This window comes from Equus przewalskii, chromosome 15, assembly GCF_037783145.1.
Source record: "Equus przewalskii isolate Varuska chromosome 15, EquPr2, whole genome shotgun sequence".
NCBI classification, from domain to species: Eukaryota; Metazoa; Chordata; class Mammalia; order Perissodactyla; family Equidae; genus Equus; species Equus przewalskii.
In genome coordinates, this window is record NC_091845.1 from 15,823,175 (window position 1) to 15,843,452 (window position 20,278).

Below are 20,278 nucleotides of genomic sequence, written 5' to 3' on the forward strand. Positions count from 1 at the left end.
TTCAGGAAGATGGAAACAAAGGCTGAGTCTGGCTCTTGTGGCAGAGATTGTCACATTCATGGAGCTGATTGCCGATTAGGATTGAGGAAGTGAATATACTTCTCCCCTAAGAGCACAGGGAATGCTTTCTGTTTTATTTCCAAATATTGCATTTCTAGGACATAAAGCAGAAAGTGCCAGTTTTGTGTTCTGCATTATTGCCTAGCTTCCTTTTCTGTTTCACTATGGGTACCTTTCCCCCTGGAATAAACTTTATGTGTAAATTCTCCCTTCCTAGAAGAGGAGCACAGCTGCATTGGTGGTTGCCTTAAAAAAAGGGTAGGAAGCATCCATAAGAAGGCCGCTATAGAGTCAGGTCTAATTTGGTCTATTTGGAAGAAAGGACAGCCATACGACAGCACCTGATCAGTTTGGTTTATGCTCATTACTGTATTTCATTGAGTTGTGACGAATCATTTCATGGGAAATCCATCTATACACTTCTATCTTTTGTTTTGGTCCAGGAGCCACTCTTTGCTGGGTAAATTTCCAGGACTCAGTCTAGTTGATAATCTTCATTACTCTCCTGTAGGATTTTAAAATAAAACACCCTGAGATATTATTTGATAGGCCCGCCTTGTTAAGAAATGTTTTGCAAGTTTTCTGTGAATACCGTAGAGAGAAAGCATAAAGAACTCAGGATGTTCTGATAATATCAAGTTTAACATGATTTCTCCCTTGTGATTGAACTACTTGTGAGACTTATTGCTGCTGACTGGGTACATACAGAAAGTCAACAGGACCAAATTGTCCAAAAAATGATGTGAAAATTTCAGCCTTCTATTACTATGGAGTCTGTAGTACTTCTCTTTATGACAAGATGTGTTAATATTTATGGTGAATCTCTGCTTTTCATACATCAGATTTAAAAATAACTCAGCCATGCTAATATTTGCTCCATCCTGCCCTGCTAATCCCATCTGCCCCAATTTACGTACTTCTAGGGCATGTCTCTCTGTCTGCCCAGTAGGTGAGCAAATATGGAGCCTTTAGAGTGATGGAAATAGAGGCAGGAAAACATCTTGGAAGGCAAATTGTGACTGACAGAATTCTAAAATGACATCCATTCACCCCTGCCCTCCATCTGAGTGTGTTGGGACTTGTGAATATGGTGAAAGATCGATCACTCCCATAACTAGGTTAGATTAGATGGCGCTGTTGACTTGAAGAAAGTGAATTTATCTTTGGTGGAGCTGACCTAATCGGATGCGCCTTTACACAGGATGGAGCTCGTCCTGGCTTGAGAGATTTGAAGCATTAGAGACAATTTAAGTGAAGGAGATTCTCTGTTGTTGGCTTTGAAGATGGAGAGGGACATGTGGCAAGAAATGTGGACAGCTTTAGAAGATGAGAGTGGCCCTCAACAGCTCGCCAGCAAGGAAATGGCGATCTCTGTCCTATAACTGCAGGAACGGAAATCAGCCAACCTGAATGAGCTTGGAAGTAGACTCATCCTCAGACTTTGCAGAAAAGAATTTGTCTGTTTGTCATCTTGATTTTATCCTTGTAAGAAACTGAGCGGAGAGCCCAGCCACACCATCCTGTGGCCTCTGACTACAGCACTGTGGGCTCATACATGGGCGTTGTTTGAAGCTGCTAAGTTTTTGGTAGTTTGTTACATAGTAATGGAAAACTATATAAATGTATGTGGGAGACCTAAACAAAGGACAAATAACAGACAAAGACAGACAATGTCTGCCTTTGTCTCTAGTGTTGACACTAACCATTCACTGATCCAATTTGAAGGTTAGCCAACCAATGTGTGTACCTTCTTTCTTGAAGTCTTTCCTGGCACAATTCACCTTTGCAAGAAGGTGAGGCAGGAAAAGGAAGAATAAGGAATTGTTTTAAATGAGCCAGTTAAAGTCACTCTCAAGGCTCTTAGCAAACCTGGAGGTGTAAGAGTTATTGAAACTGATAAGCAACCTGAGGTCAAGCATTAACTATAGAGTCTTCTATCCGCAGGCAGTTTTGAAGTCAGAAAGCCCTGGATTGGAATCTCGCCTTTATTTGTTAACTGAAAAATGATTTACTTAGTCTATCTGAGTCTCAGTTTCTTCACTTTAAAATTATTATTCTTAATTATTGGAATAATGGGAATGAGAAGGTAAATGGAAAGCCCTTAGAGTGCCTGCTCATGGTAACAATTCAATCACTGGTAACTGTTATTATTAATATTTTCTCCCCTGGCTAGTTGATGACTATTCGTACAATTGGATCAAAGAGTGTCTGCCAATACTTCCTCAGTTTTCATCTAGGAGAATTATGAAGAACAAAAGAACAGGATTCCATCTTTCCTGCCCTTGTAGAGATGAGGAAGCCGGTGGCACATCCTAGAGCTATCAGGATGAAAGTTCTTATGATAACTGGGTGAAGTCAACCTTGACAAATACCTTTGGAATCCTGCTAAAACATGACTTATGACATAATAGAATTTGATATCAGGTATGTCTGCCGTAACTCATATGCAACAGGGATTAATTATTCTGTTATAGAGGTCTTAATTTAAGGCAGTTTTTGTATATCTGTAACTTAATCTCATGGCATTAAGCAGAGGGGCATCGTTATAATGAGGGTCTTATATGCTTTAAAAGCTCAACATACTCTTTAATGTTGGTAGTTGACAAGGTGAAAAAGGAAAGCTTTTCCAACCTGGCTGCTTTTTAAAAATATATGACTTCTTCATTTACAAATATTTCACATTTCCTTTATCCCTATTTATAGTAAACAAAATTGAAAAGTCTTCAATTCTGTCAGAATCTTTGAGCAATGTCGGAGAATAAAATGATATATACTGACAGGAGTTGCAGACATAATTTTGCCTATCTTGTCATCTTAGATTATGACACTTGAAAATAATTTTCCTATGGTTAAAATACAAGCACCATCCAATTTTTGTGTGCTCTGGAACTATACTATTTTATCTCAAGATAAGATTGAAAGCATTGTAAATCTCCCCTAACATTTCAGGTGAGCATAATGCCATGCTATACTGTAACAACATTGAATAAAAATATTGTTAATTTCTAATTAGTTCCCTTTTCTTTTTGTATTGGCATTTCACAAGGTTGTGTAAAAATAAAAATGATGGAAAAAATGTTTTCAAGGATCATAAGCATGATTTGGTTTAATATTAGGGGAAAAAAAGTTGCTTTCATTTTGTTTTTAAATATTTGTCTTATCTATTCAAAATGCTCCCATTTCAGAGTAGAAATCAACTAGAATAAAGGCTGTGGTGGTTAAAAGCTGCTCAGGGTCTGGGAATGAGACCACCTGGATTTGAATCTTGGCTCCACTGCCTACCAGCTGTGTAACCTTGGACCAGTTACTTAACCTCTCTCTACCTTGGTGTTCTCATCTGTAAAACTGTAATTCTAATAGTATCTCCCTCGTGAAGCTGATGTGAGTATTTAAAAAGTCAATACATATAAAGTAGTTAGATCTATGCTATGTAAGTACTTGCTGTTATTATTAAGATAACTACAATAAAGTCAGTATAATATTGGATTGTACCAAATGAAATGGCTCCATGTTTATTTTCACACTGCCTCTTCCAGGTTCATTGTTGGCTGAGAATCTACCAAATATTTCCACGTGGAATTTGAGAAAATGTAACCCCCAGGGGGAGAGAATCAGTGGGTGGTATAGGTCCCTGGCAACAGGCTAATTCACTGCCAATTCAGATTCTTCCAAAGTAGAGATTGGCATTTATTGCTTGCCTTTTACCATTGCTAGGAGATGTTCTATTTTGGTGCCACCCAAAATTTAATTCCAATTAGTGGGGTAAATTGATAACAAGATACGCATGCTGCATATCCTTAAGAACATGTCTGTTGAGTGACTGCTTGAATAAATATTTTTAAAAGAAAACATCTGGATGTAGAACTGTTTGCATGCAGTAGGATGAACTTGAAGAGCTTTCAAGTGTCCCTTTGATTTGATGAAGGGCTACCATTGGCTTCAAGACCTAATGTGCCTACTTTACTCCCTGAGTGACAACAAAAGTGAGATCCAAAGTACCCTCACCATACCTCCAAAATGTGGTGGCGGGCCACAGAGAAGCACCACACCTTGACCTTCTCGGACAGACACAGTGCTTCTTGTTTTGGTTTCAAAGTCTTCAATATCTTGGAAAACAAAGAAAAGGAGGTTCAGAATTAGTTATCTTGGGGGAAAAGCATTTTAAAAATAAGCATTTTATTATTAACAGTAATGGACACTCATACTTGGCTGACTAGAAGATTTAGTTGACGTTCAATTTATCTACATTGATTATCTCTCAAAATCTTGTTTTTCTTTCCTTCTTTCTTTTCAATACAATGAAAAAGAGTATGTGATAAAGACATTTATTAACATCATTCACTATCTGTTTACTTTTATTCTCCCAGGCAGCCTGTAGCCCAGCAGGAAATCTTTTAAGCCCAGCACGTATTTACTTTCCCTGCCCAGAAAAGATGTGATTAAAATAAGATTATGTAGCAAGTTTGCTGCAGTCTTCTAGCATCTCAGATTAATGGTTGTCATTTTGATGTAGATGGAGTCTGTGAGAATTTAGGATGGAATGGTGTGAGGAAGAGTTCTGTGTGACTGAGCCAATGAGAAAGAAGTTATATTTTCTAATTTCTCTAGCTCTCCTCCTTCACAAAGCAGCTTCATGATCTTGTTTGGGGTGCTCTAATTTCCTACCACATCAAAGAATCATAGAAATTCAGTATTAGAAGAGAGCTTACTAGTTATCTTGTTAAGCCATCTATTTGCAGTATGAAGCTTTCAACATTCCTGGAAAATTGTCCCCCAGCCTCTAGGAATGGGCAAATTGTTTAACTTCTCTGAATCTTAGTTTCTTCACCTGTAAAATTTCTTTATTCTTTCAGTCAGTCATTTAGCAAATTTATATTGAACCCCTACTAAAAGACAGGAAGGGGATTAAGGGCAGAAGATAAACTGGGGAAGATAGCAGGCATCTACCTTGCCCTAATTGTGCTCACTATGTAATAGAAAGACGAGAAGACCAGTTAAAAATCAAACAAATAAATATATAATTTACACATTGTGATGAGTGTTGTAGGTTGGAGACTTCTAGTTGTCTACCAAAATATGTTCTCCTTTCTTTCATAGTAATAGGGTTTTAGATAAAATTTGCTTTTCTAACCAGAGGATTCATTTCTAGACATCGTTGCAGATAAATGTGGTAAGCAGAAATAACAGTAAAACTCCCACCTATTATGTTTGAGAGGAAATCTCCACAAATTTTGATGTTACCCATCCACCCACCCACCACAACCACTATCTAGACTGCCAATGACATAAGAGATCTTGTTGAAGACAAAAGGGCCAACCATTATCCTGGGTACCTGAGTAGCTACATGGAGCAGAACCACAGCTGATCTGGAACACCAACTCTGGATCACTATACTAGAAATAAGTAAACTTCTATCTTGTTTGAGGCATTTATTTTGGGGTCTCTTTTTTACAGAAGTTTAACTTTTTACCCTAATTTTTTGTATGCTAATTTACCCTAACTTTTTACCCTAAAATATCTTTTGAAGGAAAAGAAGAGGGGGTAGATCTGATGGATGAGAAAGAGATAGCAATGCTATGATGATATGGGGCAGGGAAAGCATTCTTTGCAGAAAAAAAAAAGCAGAACTAAAACCCACATGTAGAAAATGGTAGAGAAGTTTCGTGGTATTGAAAGGAAGTCAGTGCTACTGTTACACAGTGGACAAGGATCAGTGAGACTACAGTCGTAATCAGGACATGATGAGCAATTATATTACATTTGGATTATATTGAAAGTACAAAGGGAATACCTGGAAACAATCAATGCAACAGTTGAGTAATATTTGGAACATTCACAAAATGGAATGCCATCAATGACTGGAAAGAATGTATTAAATCTAAAGAATCAATTTGGAAAGTCCTTGCATAGTGAGTCATACTGTTAACTTAAAAAAAATTGCTAAATACTGCTATGACATTATTCCATTATGGAAGAAAAGAAGTAAAAACTTAAATATGAGCATCTCTTTAAATTGGTGTAGAGAAAATTACAGAATGACGAAAAAATTTATCTTGGTTATCTCAGTGGAGTGAATGGGAGACATGGAAGTGGAGATTATTAAATCTTTACTTACACCTCTATCTTTTAAAATATTGCAAAGATTATGAACTGCGTGCGTATTTTTTTAGGTTTGCTTATTTTTAACAACTTTACTGTGATATGATTGAAGTAAACTACTGGTGGGATCCATATTATTTCCAAAATAAGTGGTTTTTTGTACACTTTGCTTTCTATCTATGAAAAGTAAAAAGAGTTCAGTGAAATAGATGGATAGATCTGACATACAAATTAAATAACTCCACTTTTAATAATAAAAATATTTGACTCTACTTATTCCCAGCTACAACCCCTGCCCTTCCACCATCTGCTCTCGATTAGCCTCACATTAATTTAGGACCTGGCATGTCTTTCTCATAGAGGATTTTAACCAAATGCACCCCCTTTCCTCTTTGGCCATAGAAAAGCTAAATCAGCCCATATATGTTGGCACCACTGATGAGAACATTTGCCTTGACTTGGGAGTCCTTCATAACTTGAGTTTGCATCATTTTAAATGTGACTCAATAAGAATCAGGCTAAAAAAGTGTATTTAAAACCAAAAATCAATATATTGAACTCATTGTTTCTATTTCTAGTAATAATATCAGGTGAGGATTTTATGATTTTTTTCTTACTATTATTATTGAAAGATCTCATTAAATTGTCATTAGTTTTTAATAGTCCCAAAAATGAAAACTCTCACAAAGGAGTAATGAGAAATTGAATGATTCTATGAAATTAACAAGCTCTGGATTGAATTCTCTCAATGTCACATTGTCAGTGTTTCACATTCCTGGTAACATAAATCATGTTTTCACTGCTAATCAGAAGCCATTATAACACACTGTTGATAAGGCCACTGATACTTTAATATAGTCTGTGTTCACTTCCACTTAAATAGCATCCGCTTGTAACATAATTTCTCCGAGCCTTTTATGATTACAATGGGGTTTCTATTAGCTGACATGAAAGGAAATCAACTTCTCTCAAAAGTCACACAAGTCCTGTTAGCTATCAAAACACAGTCATTCCAAAATGGTACTAATTCATGGGTTTTAATTAATTATTCAGATTTTTAAACAGATTAATAACACATAGATCATAGACAAGATATAATTTTGCCTTATTTAAACTAGATGCCGTCTCATGTGAAGATGCTTTGGACAAGATTTATTTTAAGTATATAGCTTGTATTTCAAGTATCTTTCTGCTAGCCAGAAACGTGAAATAATCCAGATTATTTTAAGGCAAGTTTCACTGAATTAGGTAGCCATTCGAGCATGCCATGAAATTTTCTTTTCTCTGTAAGACCTTTAAAGACTCTTGATTTATTCTCCTACAAGAAGAGGCCAAAGAGAGACACCAGTTTCTATTTTTGCCCTATCCATTTTTGCTTAAGAGAAAATAGCTTGGTGTGAGATCGTTCCCTGAGATGGTCTCAAATTCTCTAATATTTGGAGAAATTCCCCTAACCACTAAGGTGACCTGCCCAGGCTGTCCTTGTGCTCAAGGTACAAGTCCTGCAGTGCTGGTTGCTGTTAAAGACTCTGATTGTCGAGGTTGCTCTCATTAAGCCATTCTGATGACCATGGCTTATCGGATCCTGTGGTTTTATTGCTGGTTTTGGAGGAAGCATTTGGCAGAAGCATAAGCAAAAATGCAGTCACAAACAAGGCTCTGTTCCAAAGGCCAGCAGGAAGTGCCTGAGAATGGCCCATAAAATGAGCTTTAAAGAATTACAGGGCCATATGCTCTCTCCTGGAGCAACCAATGTGCAGAGGAGAGACAAGGATCACCAAAACGTACTTGAAATTAAGTCCAAGCAATGCGAAGTGCGGCAATGTCTAATTGTGAGGAGAACACATCTTTGCAGCTGCCATGTGTAGGAATGAATCTCAGCCTAATTAAAGCAAGAAAACTGTGCAGTCGCTGCCAGTGCCTGAGGATCACAATCAGAGGATGTGCTTGGCGATGCCAGCCCCTGACACAGAAGGAGACCAGTGGCTTGCCAACTCTCATAAGCTTGGAGGGAAGGCTATGGGTACTCAGGGTTCATTGACCCAAACCAAGAGGACAGCACCTGAAAATCAGGGATAGGAAAAAATATTCACCAGGAAAATGTGCATGCTTCAAGCAGGACATAGTACGGTTGAGTTGTTTAAAATCTGAATAATAATATTAACTGGACCTTTCTCTGTTTGCTATGTATGAATTATTTTATTTTAATGTTTTAAATCTTCTTTCCTTTTTTTTCTTTCTTTCATGTATTAAAGTAGCTACTATGTGCCAGACTCTGAATGAAGCAATTTCATTGAATCCTCATGAGGACTCTGGAATGTAGGTACCACCGTCACATTCATTCAACGAGGGAGGAAACTGAGGTTCATAGAGAATCATGACTGAAGACCACACAGTTTCTGTGTGTCAAGACAGGATTGAACAGGAGATAGTATGGATCCAGAGCTCACCCTCTCAAACATCATGCTATTCCTCTTTCCAGATGTTAACTGGGGTCATGCTACCACTTAGAACATACAAACTGACAATCCATGCTCAAATAAACAAGCACAAAAGCACAAAGCCTTTCAAAAGATTTTTGCACATTCTTGGGTTGGGGAGGAAGGTGCTGTATTTTTAGTATTTAGAAATAGCTCTGTGTCTGGTATTCTCATTCCTCTGAATCCTTGTTTTTCCCTCTCCAGGTATGTTTCTTGATTTATCTTCACCCTCATGTCCCTGCAGACAAGGAACTCAGCCCCTTATCCTGACCTACATACAGAAATATATACTCCCCCCTACCAGAACACACATTAGTATGAAGCACCACCATCACCATACTTTGTGCCTCTGTCAATCTCACTGATTTAGGAAGATGCAACACAAACATCTGGAAATCAAATATTAGCTATTTAGTTCTTAAAAGTCCTTTGGCTCCTCCTCCCTATTGCTTATGTCTTCTCTCTCTCTCTTTTCTACAATCTCCCCACTACAGTTTTCTCTTTCAGGAGCAAAGGTGAACCAAAATCCTCCTGCCCTCCTCTACAAAGAAGTTCACTTCCTTCCAGCTCCTACTACCACACTCAGAAATTAAAGGATCTGCCCTAGTGCACACAGCTTATAAGGAAAGGAAATAAAATTTTAGTTCTAAATACCATGGCTCCAGAGGGTATTTGCTTATCCACCTGATATATTGCCTTTCTATTTAGAGCTTTACCCAAGACACAGACGCTGAGATTTGCCCCCAAATCAGAGACAGTGCTCATTTTCTCTCTTTCCACACCTCAAAAGCAATTTCAGCTATTTGTTTCTTTGAGGACATTAACTCTGATTTTAAACTCTAAGATTTCTTTTACCTGCTCTTTTTTTTCCCCACCAACCAAATACTATTTTCCCCTTTTGCGAATCCTTCTGGAGAAGTTGCAGCATTGAAAGCTTATGCTAGAGCAAACAGGACTGAGGAGCACTTGTTCACCTTCATGAGGCGGTTCCCGTGTTGGATGTATGTGCTTTGTTTTGGCCTGAGGCAAAAACATTTTGCTGGGCAAGGAAATGCTGCTATCCCGCCCAGCGAAAGGAAAATGGCGAAAGATTTCAAGAATAATTCTCTAGTTCTGCATTAGTCTGCGGAACTCCCAGATACAATATAGGTAACCTTTGAAATCAAAGTCCTCTTTAAAAATCTCAAGACGTTGTAGTAATCTTATTCTGAATTCCTATCTCTCCATCAGTTTTCTCCTTTGAAGAGGACCACTCGTGGGGAATACCAAAATTGTTCATGTTACTATTTGTATTTCTTGGGTGGTTTTGAACAAGCTGGAAGTCTTGGTGCTGTAATTAATTTCCCCAGGCCTTTATTAAGTGGCATACAAAAATATCTCTACTTAGACCACTTTCATTTTCCACCACCATTTTCAGGATGCTATATCTTCAGTTAGAGTGTTCATGATATTATTGTGTTTCCTAGCATAACTCAGTAACATAACATGACATAACCTAATAAAGCACAATGCTACTGTCAAATCCTGTAAAAGAGGCAATAGCTAAGTCTCGATATTGGATATAAACTTGGAATGCTAATGTCCAAGCAGGAAGTAAGGAGCTATTTTAAGAGTTTCTGGTATCAAATCCATTTACAGTCAAAGAGAAAATTCCTCCCCCTGCTTTTTCCTTATAAAAGGATTTTTATAAAAATTCATAAATAAATGGAAAGCAAGTGAGTTGTTTCCTGGGAATAATGAATTCATAAGAGCCATTTTCTTATGGTGCTTAAGATTAAAATATACAGGATAATAGTGAGGAGGGGTTGAGGCATTCTTTTCTATCAGCCCAGCATCCAGGTTTTCAGAGATAAGCATTTAATAAATAGAACAAGTATAAACAAATATGAAATACTTAATTGGTCTATTACAATATACACATAAGACTGGATTTGATTTTCTATAATGGACTCATTTGTCTAACTAATAGTGGTAAGGGGAGCAAAACCTATGACAAAAAAAAAAACCCGCAAGTGCAGACTTGACCTGTCTTCAAACTTGCTTCTTTTTAAATTTGCATATTCCACACAGTTAAAATTAGGTGAGTGAAAGAGAAGCAGACAAGAATGATGGAGTGATGTAATGTTGATGGCACAGGATAGATTGAGATGCCAGATTACTTAACTAGTACATTACACTGAGGTCTTCAGTGTTTCTGAAAAGAAAAGAAGAAATCTAAGTAGGCGTGCAAAGATTAAACAACCCACTAATGAATTCTGTACAAGGTTATTAGTGATACAATAAAATGATCAAGAGCACAGGTTTAGTGTCAGACTCTGTGGATTCAAAAGCTAGCTTCATTGTGCATTAGCTGTTGATCTAAGGCAAATTAATTAGGCTCTAGCTCAGTTTTCTCCACTTTTAAAATGAAGCTGAGAATAGTACCTGTCGCAGAGGAATGATGACGTAATGTCTTTAAAGTGCTTAGAAGGTGTTAAGTACAAAATAAATGATGTTGGGGACTTTAATTATATTATTGGTGATACACATGCACATTACAAAAGTAGGATGTTTCGAATTTTTAAATGGGCTTTATTTTCAGTTTTCATCTTGGTGTCTGATGATGTAACAAAATCCATTTTCTTAAAGACTGAGTCTGGACCTTCATTCTCTGCCCATGCAGTAGCCAGCTCAAATGCTCAGTGTTATAAGTGAAAAGAAAAATGGCATAACGTCAAAAGCATGTAAATTTTATGTCAAGCACTGACACATCATGTTGCATTTTATTACAGAGAATGTTTTGCCAACTTGACACAAGCTGTTAGATAGAGGGTCATTGAACCTTGCTGCCCAGAAAGCTACACAGCCCAGCTGGAGGCAGAAGTAACCTCTTGGCTTGGTGTTTGCATAGCCAGAAAAATCCTAGGCCACCCTGCTTCTTCACTGTCTCGCGCTGTGCCTTTTGGCAAATGTTCATTTTTACATCTTTTATTCTACAGGTAGGACAGAGCCAGTATCTTATTAGTCAATCATCTCTAAAGAGATTTTTTTAGGGCTATTTGTGCCTCCTGGGATTAATAAATGGTACAAATATTGCTCAAGTGCAAGAAGAGGAGTATCTGGAACAGGTGAAATCTTCACATGAATAAAGGATGCCCTGCAGCATGTGGGAAGATGTGGACACAGCTGTGTGTGTCATCAAGGCGTGTTTTTGTCCAAAAGGAACACTTGAGGATTTTGCTGAGCATCTCCACATGGCAGAGGGAAAACATGTGTTCCATTGTGGATGCTGAAGTAGCTAATCCAAAGGAGACTGGGTTTTTATTAGATTTTGGCTAAACCTTTGAAGGTAACAACTAAGAGCTATGGAGGGGGGCAGTGAAGGGCTTTCCAGCACAGGGGGAGGGGAATTCTTATTTACTGAGACCCTTCCCAGTTCCTGGAACTTTATAAACATCATCACGTTTAATCTTCACAGTGGCTCTGAGATGTAGGTACTATGATTCCCATTTCATAAACAAACATACCAAAGTTCAGAAAGGTTAGGTAACTTCCCAAGGCCACACAGCTAGAAGGGGCCTGAATAGGGACTCCCCCGTAAGCCTGCCTCCAGAAGAAAAAAAGTAGAGAAAGGAGAGAAGGGGCAAAAAAGGAATGCAAAGGAGAATTTTTTATCCAACAGTAAGTGAGTGCGATCTGTCCTGTCTCTTTTGGAAGAGAGCCCTGTCCTGGTACTTAGGTCTTGCAGGTGGTAGCAAAAAAATTAAAGTGACCACTGCCATCCCAGAGGTCCGAGGGAGTTTGGTCAGAGGCTCAGCAGTGATTAGCTCTTGTGCTAGGTCATCAGCAAAGGGGGCTGGAGGGATTAGTTTTGGTGGCAAATCAGGTGAACCTGTGTCTTTTCAGGAGCAATCCTACTCGTTCTCCTTCTTGGTCCACTTCTGTGATGCTCATTAGAGTAAAAGGGAGTGATTTCCACAATGCAAGACTCCAGCCCCTTGATAAGAGTGGTTAATGCAAACCATTACAGAACTGTGGCCCTTTTCTGACAGAGCCCTTTTATTCATTGTGACGGTTTAATCAGAGAGTTCGATTTCAAAATTTGCCATCTACGTAGACTATGAAAAGTAGAGTTTTCAAGATAATGGGGCAGAGGGCCTGACTAAATGTGTTACTACCCCTGTTTATATAAGGAGTGTGAAATGAAAGCAGTTTTTCAAAGACCTCCCACAGACACAAGCTCTGGGTTTACCAGAGTTTTTATCCCACTGACTTCAATTTGTAAGAACTTGTACGATTGGAGTTAGGGAGACTGATTTCAGGGTTGTTGCTAAATACTGTTGTTTTTCCATCAAATTGTTTGACTCTGAGCAAGGTCTTTGGAGTCAGAGTTGCAATCTGCATTTCCTTTGCAGCTTTCTCCAGCTCAGCCCTGAGGGGAATTAGGTTCAGTGATAAGGATTTTTGCATGCATTGTCGTTTAGAGACACACACACACACACACAGAGAGAGAGAGAGAGAGAGAGATTATTTTAAGTAAAATCCTATTCTTTTCCAAAGCACTTTCACTTCTGTCATCTTTTTTAATATTTAGAGTAACCTTGAGAGGTGAATAGGAGAGATTACCAATGTGTGGGGTAGGTATAATTGGTTGGTGGTTGTATGAGCATGCACTTAGTGTTATGCAAACAAATATTTAAATTTTAATAACTATGCACTGCTTTTTAAAGTTTCCTTCTATTTATGAAGAATGACACTATTTTTCTGGATACAGTGGTAAGAAATATGCCCTTTCAAACAAATTTACTTATTAAAAGTTAAAGCAATTTGATTGGGAAAAATAAATAATAGTGTTACCACACAAAGGGCATGATCAGCTAGCTACAAGACAAAAACCAATCCATCAAGAGGCAAGATGGTGGCAGAGAAACAGCATTTTATTAAGCTATAAGCTGGCAAGATGGAAGATGGTAGACTAGCATCCGAAAGAACCGTCTTAAGTGGAGCACAGAATCTTGAAGCAGTTTTATAGGCCAGTGAGTTATAGGGAAGGGGGTTAGGAATGTTGACCTCTGGTGTTACAGTCTGGGAGTCACCCCACCAGATCTTTCACTTGTCATGGATATCAGCATAGAATCTATGTCCGGGGGTCATCACATTCTTAGGCAACTCAAAGGAACAAAGTTATTGCCTTATCACAGCTGGGAGGGGGCATAAAATCTCCAGAGCATGTATATCTCCTGGAGGGTGTATATCCAGCGGGGCTAGTTAATTACTGGTCACTCAAATTTACAACATGTTTTCTTTTCTACAATATGGCTTCCCTTATGTCAACTTTGTGTTGAGCTGGTATCAATAGCACAGGTGATACATGGATATTTCAAAGGTAATGTATAGATGCCTGAAGTTTAAGAATCTGGTTTAAGAAAATGGGTCATTTGAGCTCCAGAGGATATGGTGGACCAGGAGATAGGACTCATTTGAGAGAACCAAAGTGGTCTGTGTTAGCAATGCACAGAGATTTGGGAGGTGGGGGGATGGAAGGGAGGACAAAACAGAAACAAAAGGAAAATCAACTTACAGAATTCTGAGGGACTTTTAGAAAAAGTCCATTCATCTTAAAATGATTTGTGTTCTTCTGTGTCAATATTCCTTTCCTCCCCCAAACTCCCACAAATGTTTTGATACAAACCAAAGACTAAATGAATGTGTTTTCATTTTAGTGAGTCTGTTATTTGGGGGGGCATAACTAAGAAAAGAGTTACAGTCTTGGATAAAAACAGGAGAGAAACAAAAAAAGCGTGTAAGAGCCAGGTCAGAGAAGACTACAGCAGAGGCAGAGTTGAAGTTAGAAGGGATCATAGGAATGTCTGTTCACTGGGATGCACAGGAATCTGGACACTGATTTTCCCAATTTTTCTAGATTTATCTAGATTTTAAGAAGCAGAGAGTTCCAGTTCATAAGAGTTTCAGATCAATGAAATTGATCTGAGTTGTAGTACTCATTTCTGTCAAAGCCGAAATTGGAAATTTCAGTCTCAGACCTGTTCAACCAGCCTACTCAGACTCCTTTAAGTATCTGCGTCTCATAGACAGATGCTCCAGAAACACTGGCTGATTCAATAAGTTTAAAAAAAAAATGAGTGAATTGCTTGCATTTCAGTATAATTTGCCATAAGAATCTCTTAAATGTAGAGGTTGTTCATTAATTCATGTATTCATGAAATTATTTTAAAAACGATCAGACTTGGCTGCTATTGTTTATTTCTGTGACTATCTTTCCCAAATCAAGTATCTGGGTTTATCTTTGCATCCCAGTACACAGCATGGTGCTGGCATACAGTAGATACTCAGTAAATGTTTAATGATTAGTGAACTCAGAGAAATGAAGATCACTTTAAATAGCTTATGAAGTTATTCAGGGATCCATGTGATACAGTTCCTCTTTCTACTTTTCACTTATTGTTCAGAAAACTCCAAACACAATGGACACTTTATTTTCCTGTTTCTCAGAACACTTTGAGTTTCCTCCCCTTTATGGCCCCTGGCCTTCCAGTTTCTTCTGCTTGAAAAATTCCTCCCAGATGCTCACATGGCTCGATTCTGCCTGACATTGAAATCTCAGCCTGCACGAACCTTTCTAGTGGAGCCTCCCTCGGCAAGCCAATCTGAAGGAGCAGCTGCCCAGCTCTCTCTCTCTTTTCCCCCAAAGGTCCAATCACTGTCAGAAATTGTTATCGGTTTAATTTATTTCAATTTTTCCTAAATAGACTATAAGCTTCAGGAGAAAGGAGATCTTATTTTCCATGCAGTAACTAGCCCAGCGCTCACAAAAAACAGGTATTCATAAATATATGTTTAATGATTTAGTAAATAATTAGAACTCTAAAGTGAATGAATGACTGCAAAACACTACATATATAGTCCACAATATTTTCTCTAGGAATTTGAAGAGAGGATAAGACTAATTTTTGTTGGATCATAGAAGATTTCAGAGAAGAGGCTAGGTTTTATTCTGAAAAATGGTGAGGTAGTCAGACTCCAAAACACCCCCAGTGAACCTGCTCATGGTGTCCACAGCCTCTTCTAGTCCCTTCCCACCACATTGTACCAGAATTGGTCTGTGCCACCAACAGAGTGTGGCAGAAATTATGGCATGTCGCTTCCGAAGTTTGGTTATAAAAGGCTATGGTCCAGGGGCTGGCCCTGTGGCCGAGTGGTTAAGTTCGCGCGCTCCGCTGCAGGCGGCCCAGTGTTTCGTTAGTTCGAATCCTGGGCGCGGACATGGCGCTGCTCATCAGACCACGCTGAGGCAGCGTCCCATATGCCACAACTAGAAGAACCCACAACGAAGAAAACACAACTATGTACCGGGGGGCTTTGGGGAGAAAAAGGAAAAAATAAAATCTTTAAAAAAAAAAAAAAAAAAAAAGGCTATGGTCCAGGAGAGAGAGAGACAAACCTATGAGCAGAAGAGGAGTTTGTTTATTTTATATAAAAAGAAAGAGTTGTCACATAGTTGAAAGAGAATATTTGGGCCTTGGATTCAGATAAGCCTGAGTTGGAATCTAACTTTTGAATTTATAAGCTGTGAGACATTGAAAAGGTTACTTTTCAATGTTCCTTAATATGCTCAGTGTCTGATGCGTAAAGGGCATTCAACAAACATTTGTGGAAATGGGGAATGAATGGATGAATCTATAATTTTTTTAAACGATGTACTACTGGATTATTGTGCGAATTAAATGAGATGCTATAAGTAACCTGTTTCATATGCTGTGTCAAATAGCCCTCAATAAGTTAATTGTCACAAAGATTTAGAGTTCATTTAACTTACACTTAGAGTTAACTTTTATATATTTATTTTTTCTCTTATGTTTATTATTTTGTATTTATTTATATTTACACATAAGTTTCATGAAATTCATATATAACTTATCTGTGGGTATCATATAAGCATGTTATGTAGCTATCTAATAAGTGTGTAATGTTATTACATATATTTTACACATAAGATGCAAAACTCAGAAAGCTTAAGAAAACTTGCCAAAAGGACGCTGAACTGGTGATTAATTGATGGAGCTAAGTTTCAAATCCCAAGGAGTATGACATACAGCTTTTACCACAATGCCACACTGCCTAAATGAACAAGTAGGCAATTTTTTAGTTCATTCTAATTTCTGCTATAATAATAATCATGTGTTCACTATTTGATCTGGATTTCTTTGCATTCCAGGGACAGACATTCACTCAAAGTAGTCTAACCTTAGAGGAGGAGGGCAGGTAAAAAGGTGTCAAGATAAATCTCAGGCGAACACAGTACAGGAAATAAATCTGAGAACAAAAAGGTCAACTGACAGTTTTCTCCCTCCAACTCTCTTTTTTCCTTTCCCATGGGCATCATGCTCTCTGTCATCTCTGCTTTTCCTCGAGCAGCTCCATTCTCTTCTCTACACATGAGTCTCCCTCTGTTTAATTATAGTTTATGCACCGATAAAATTTCAGCTGGCATTTCATTTTTGCCTTATTCTAGCCACTCCCTAAACTTCTCAGCTCCTGAGCCTACCTGAAGTTCATTTGTGTCCCTTACACGAGATTTTTGAGATGTTCAATGCCATAGAAAGTGGCCACAGAAAAGAGGTTCCCCATCTAGCGATCTGGGCCTGCTCTTTACAAGACTCGCAGAATCTGTAATTATCATCTTCAGCATAGTGATTAATCAAGGAGACCACTGTTCAATTGTCTCAATTAGATATTTCATTTATTTAAAAAATAGATTAAGTATAGTCCAATCACTTATTCAGTAATCAACCAGAAACAACTGAAAAACAATCTGTTTACTCACAGAAATACTAGGGTCAAGTATGCAGAAAAAAGTTAAAATTCCTGAACTGCTATCTTTGAACGTTTACATATCCTCTTGCCTTATTAAATACAAAGTATCTGTGACCTTTTTAATTAAAACTATTTAATAAATGTAAATATCAAACTGATTTCTTGTGTTTTCTCACTTTATGAATGTCAGAAACCCAAAAAATTGTGCTACTTTTAAATATGATTGTGGCAGCCACTGTATGGCGCCCCATAGCCCCCCAGCCCAGGTAGGAAGTCACCTGTCACTTTGGGGGACAGTTACAGCTGAGGGCTTGCTACCTTCAGACCTGGGTCTGTCTGCCTGAGACTGCTCTGAGGATTTCTTTGTACCATGGGTGCATATCTGCCTACAGAGAAAGTAGGCTAGACTGCTGGGGATTTAATGTCCTCAGGAGGGGCCCTCCACCAATGAGGAAAGGGAGCTGGTATGTAAATAGCCCTTGCTCTGTGGTGGGGCAATTGTATAGAGACTCCATACAGTCTTCAGGAGGGGCTCAGCTGTACTGAGCCGCAGTGGCCCACAGTGACAACCCACTCATTGGCTTACTCTTCATGGGTTTTCTCCCTTCCCTACATACTTCCCTACTCCTTCACCATGCTTCCTGATGTTACCTCCTAAATACACGACTTAACCCAAATCCTTGTCTAGAGGTCAGCTTTTGAAGAATGCCAAGCAAACAGAAAGAACGTGCTATAGACGTTTAAAGCAAGTGTCATCTGCCATTTATTAAGCAGCTACTATTTGCCAAGCACTGCGCTAGGAGCTGAAAATGCAGCAATGAACCAAAGAGACAAAATTGATTTGTCTCCTGTGGGGAATCAGTGTTTCTCTGAATTTTTTTTTTCATGGCACACATGGAGTTTTCTGAAGCTTCACATGAAATTTAAACAGTCGATTTCCTTAATTATTTCTTGATAAAGCAGAGAATATGATGTATTATGGAAACAAATCAATTTTTGTTTTTCTTTCAGTGAATTATTACCTAAAGCACCAACGATAAGGGAAATTTGTTGTTGTTGCTACCACTTTTAAAATGTTGCAGAGAGGCGGAGAAACTCACTCTGGTATTCAGCAACCCAAACACGCTGCAACATCAAACACCTGCCCTGAATCCATCTTTGAGACTACACAGTTAATGGTATAAAGTATTAAGACTCACCTCTGGACCGGAAGAGGCGCTGTGTTGCATAGCAAGCAGTGATAGAGCCTCCGGATGTTTTGAGGCTGCACCCCCAGCTGGAAGCCACAGGCAGGCAGGGTGATTGACTCTCCAAAACACAAAATGTTTTTGATATTTTGTGTTTCTGAAAAGTTCTCTTGCTTGTCATCACAAAGTCACTTACAATCAGGGAGTCAATTTGTATTCAAGAGGTTCTCTTTCTCTCAGCAAATGGTTTATAGGCACTTTCACTAAATTGCTTCCCTAAAAGAAACAGACAGGATCTCATCTGCATTGGCTTAAGGATACCTCTGCCTGAAGACAGAGGAATGGCCTAGATGACCCTCAAGAACTCTATGCCTCAGAATCTGTGAAAATATCTTCTAAAATTTTGCTTCAAATTCAAAGCATTTTTGGTTTTGATTATTTAGACACAGACTTTCTTTACTCATCTAAAGAAAGGTGACTTTTTAACATATAGTTTCACATACCTCATGTACTTTCACATATATGCATGTGTGTATATATATGTTTGTGTATTTATATTTAATTCTGTTATACATTATGCTATATATACATGATTATTACATATTGATCACCTGTATGAGCACTTATCCATTGAGTAACTCAATAGATCCTCAAAGTAATTTTTAATGTAGCTGGAGAGGTAGTGTTTCTCTAGTTTCTAGTTTTACAATTAGGGCTCAGAACGCAACTTGCCCCAAATCACATCCCTTGTAGAGACAAGATTTAAAGACTCAGCTCATTTAACTCAGTAAATTCCTGTCTCATCTCTTCATTTCCTGTTGACTTTACCTATCTGGTATTTAGCTTTCTGTGTTTTTCCCCTACCAGTAAATTCATGGTTAATTTTCTCCAAATAAAAGTTTAAACAGTTAAATTTAAATAAAAGCAATTTAACATCCTGTGAATAATAAACTGAAACATATGGGTACTTCATTAATTAATTTTACAAAAACTTATTCACACATGGAAATATCTCACCAAATTGGGTTTTTGTGGCACTTCCATTCCTAATGATTAATTAGAAAAGCATTATGGCAAACTGGTTAGAATCTTGGGCCTCAGAGTGAGCGTGACTTCAAACACCCTTCCACCATGCGCTAGAAAATTACTTGATCTTTGTCTGCTTTTGTTTATTTATCTGTAAAATGGGTTTACAATAGTACCTATCTTTTCCTTTTGCTAAATGATATGAGATTATCCAAGTGGAATTTTGAGTAGACGCTCAACAAATGTTAATGCTCATCATTGGCAGAATACATCTAAAAAAATATTCCGAGTCTACTTCAGGGCTCAACAAACTACAAAGACCCGTAAACTAAACCCAGCCCGCTGGCTGTTTCTGTAAATAAGTTTTATTGGATGAGCCACACCTGTTCGTTGATGTACTGCTTCGACCCTATAACAGCAGAGAATGTGGCCAGCAAATCAAAGATTTTTACTATGTGGCTCTTTAGAGAAAAGTTGTGCTGACTCCTGGTCTACTCCACCACCGACGCTCCTTCAGATTAATGTGTCAGTCAAGCCTGCCCGATCGATATGTGACACAGTCAAGAAGAGGATCTGAGGAAGGAAACTGAAGGCACCCTCAGACAAAGGGA

The 20,278-nt window shown here is 38.3% G+C and overlaps 1 protein-coding gene across 5 annotated transcripts in view; it reads right to left on the bottom strand.

The window, feature by feature from the left end:
* The window catches only part of CNTN6 (contactin 6), a 295,782-nt gene that overhangs the window by 121,012 nt on the left and 154,492 nt on the right, over window positions 1-20,278 (bottom strand). For all 5 annotated transcript variants that reach the window (XM_070576733.1, XM_070576734.1, XM_070576736.1 and 2 more), the window contains one exon: window positions 4,071-4,166. In XM_070576733.1, the coding sequence (XP_070432834.1) occupies window positions 4,071-4,166 (96 nt within the window). The remainder of the gene's footprint in view (window positions 1-4,070; window positions 4,167-20,278) is intronic.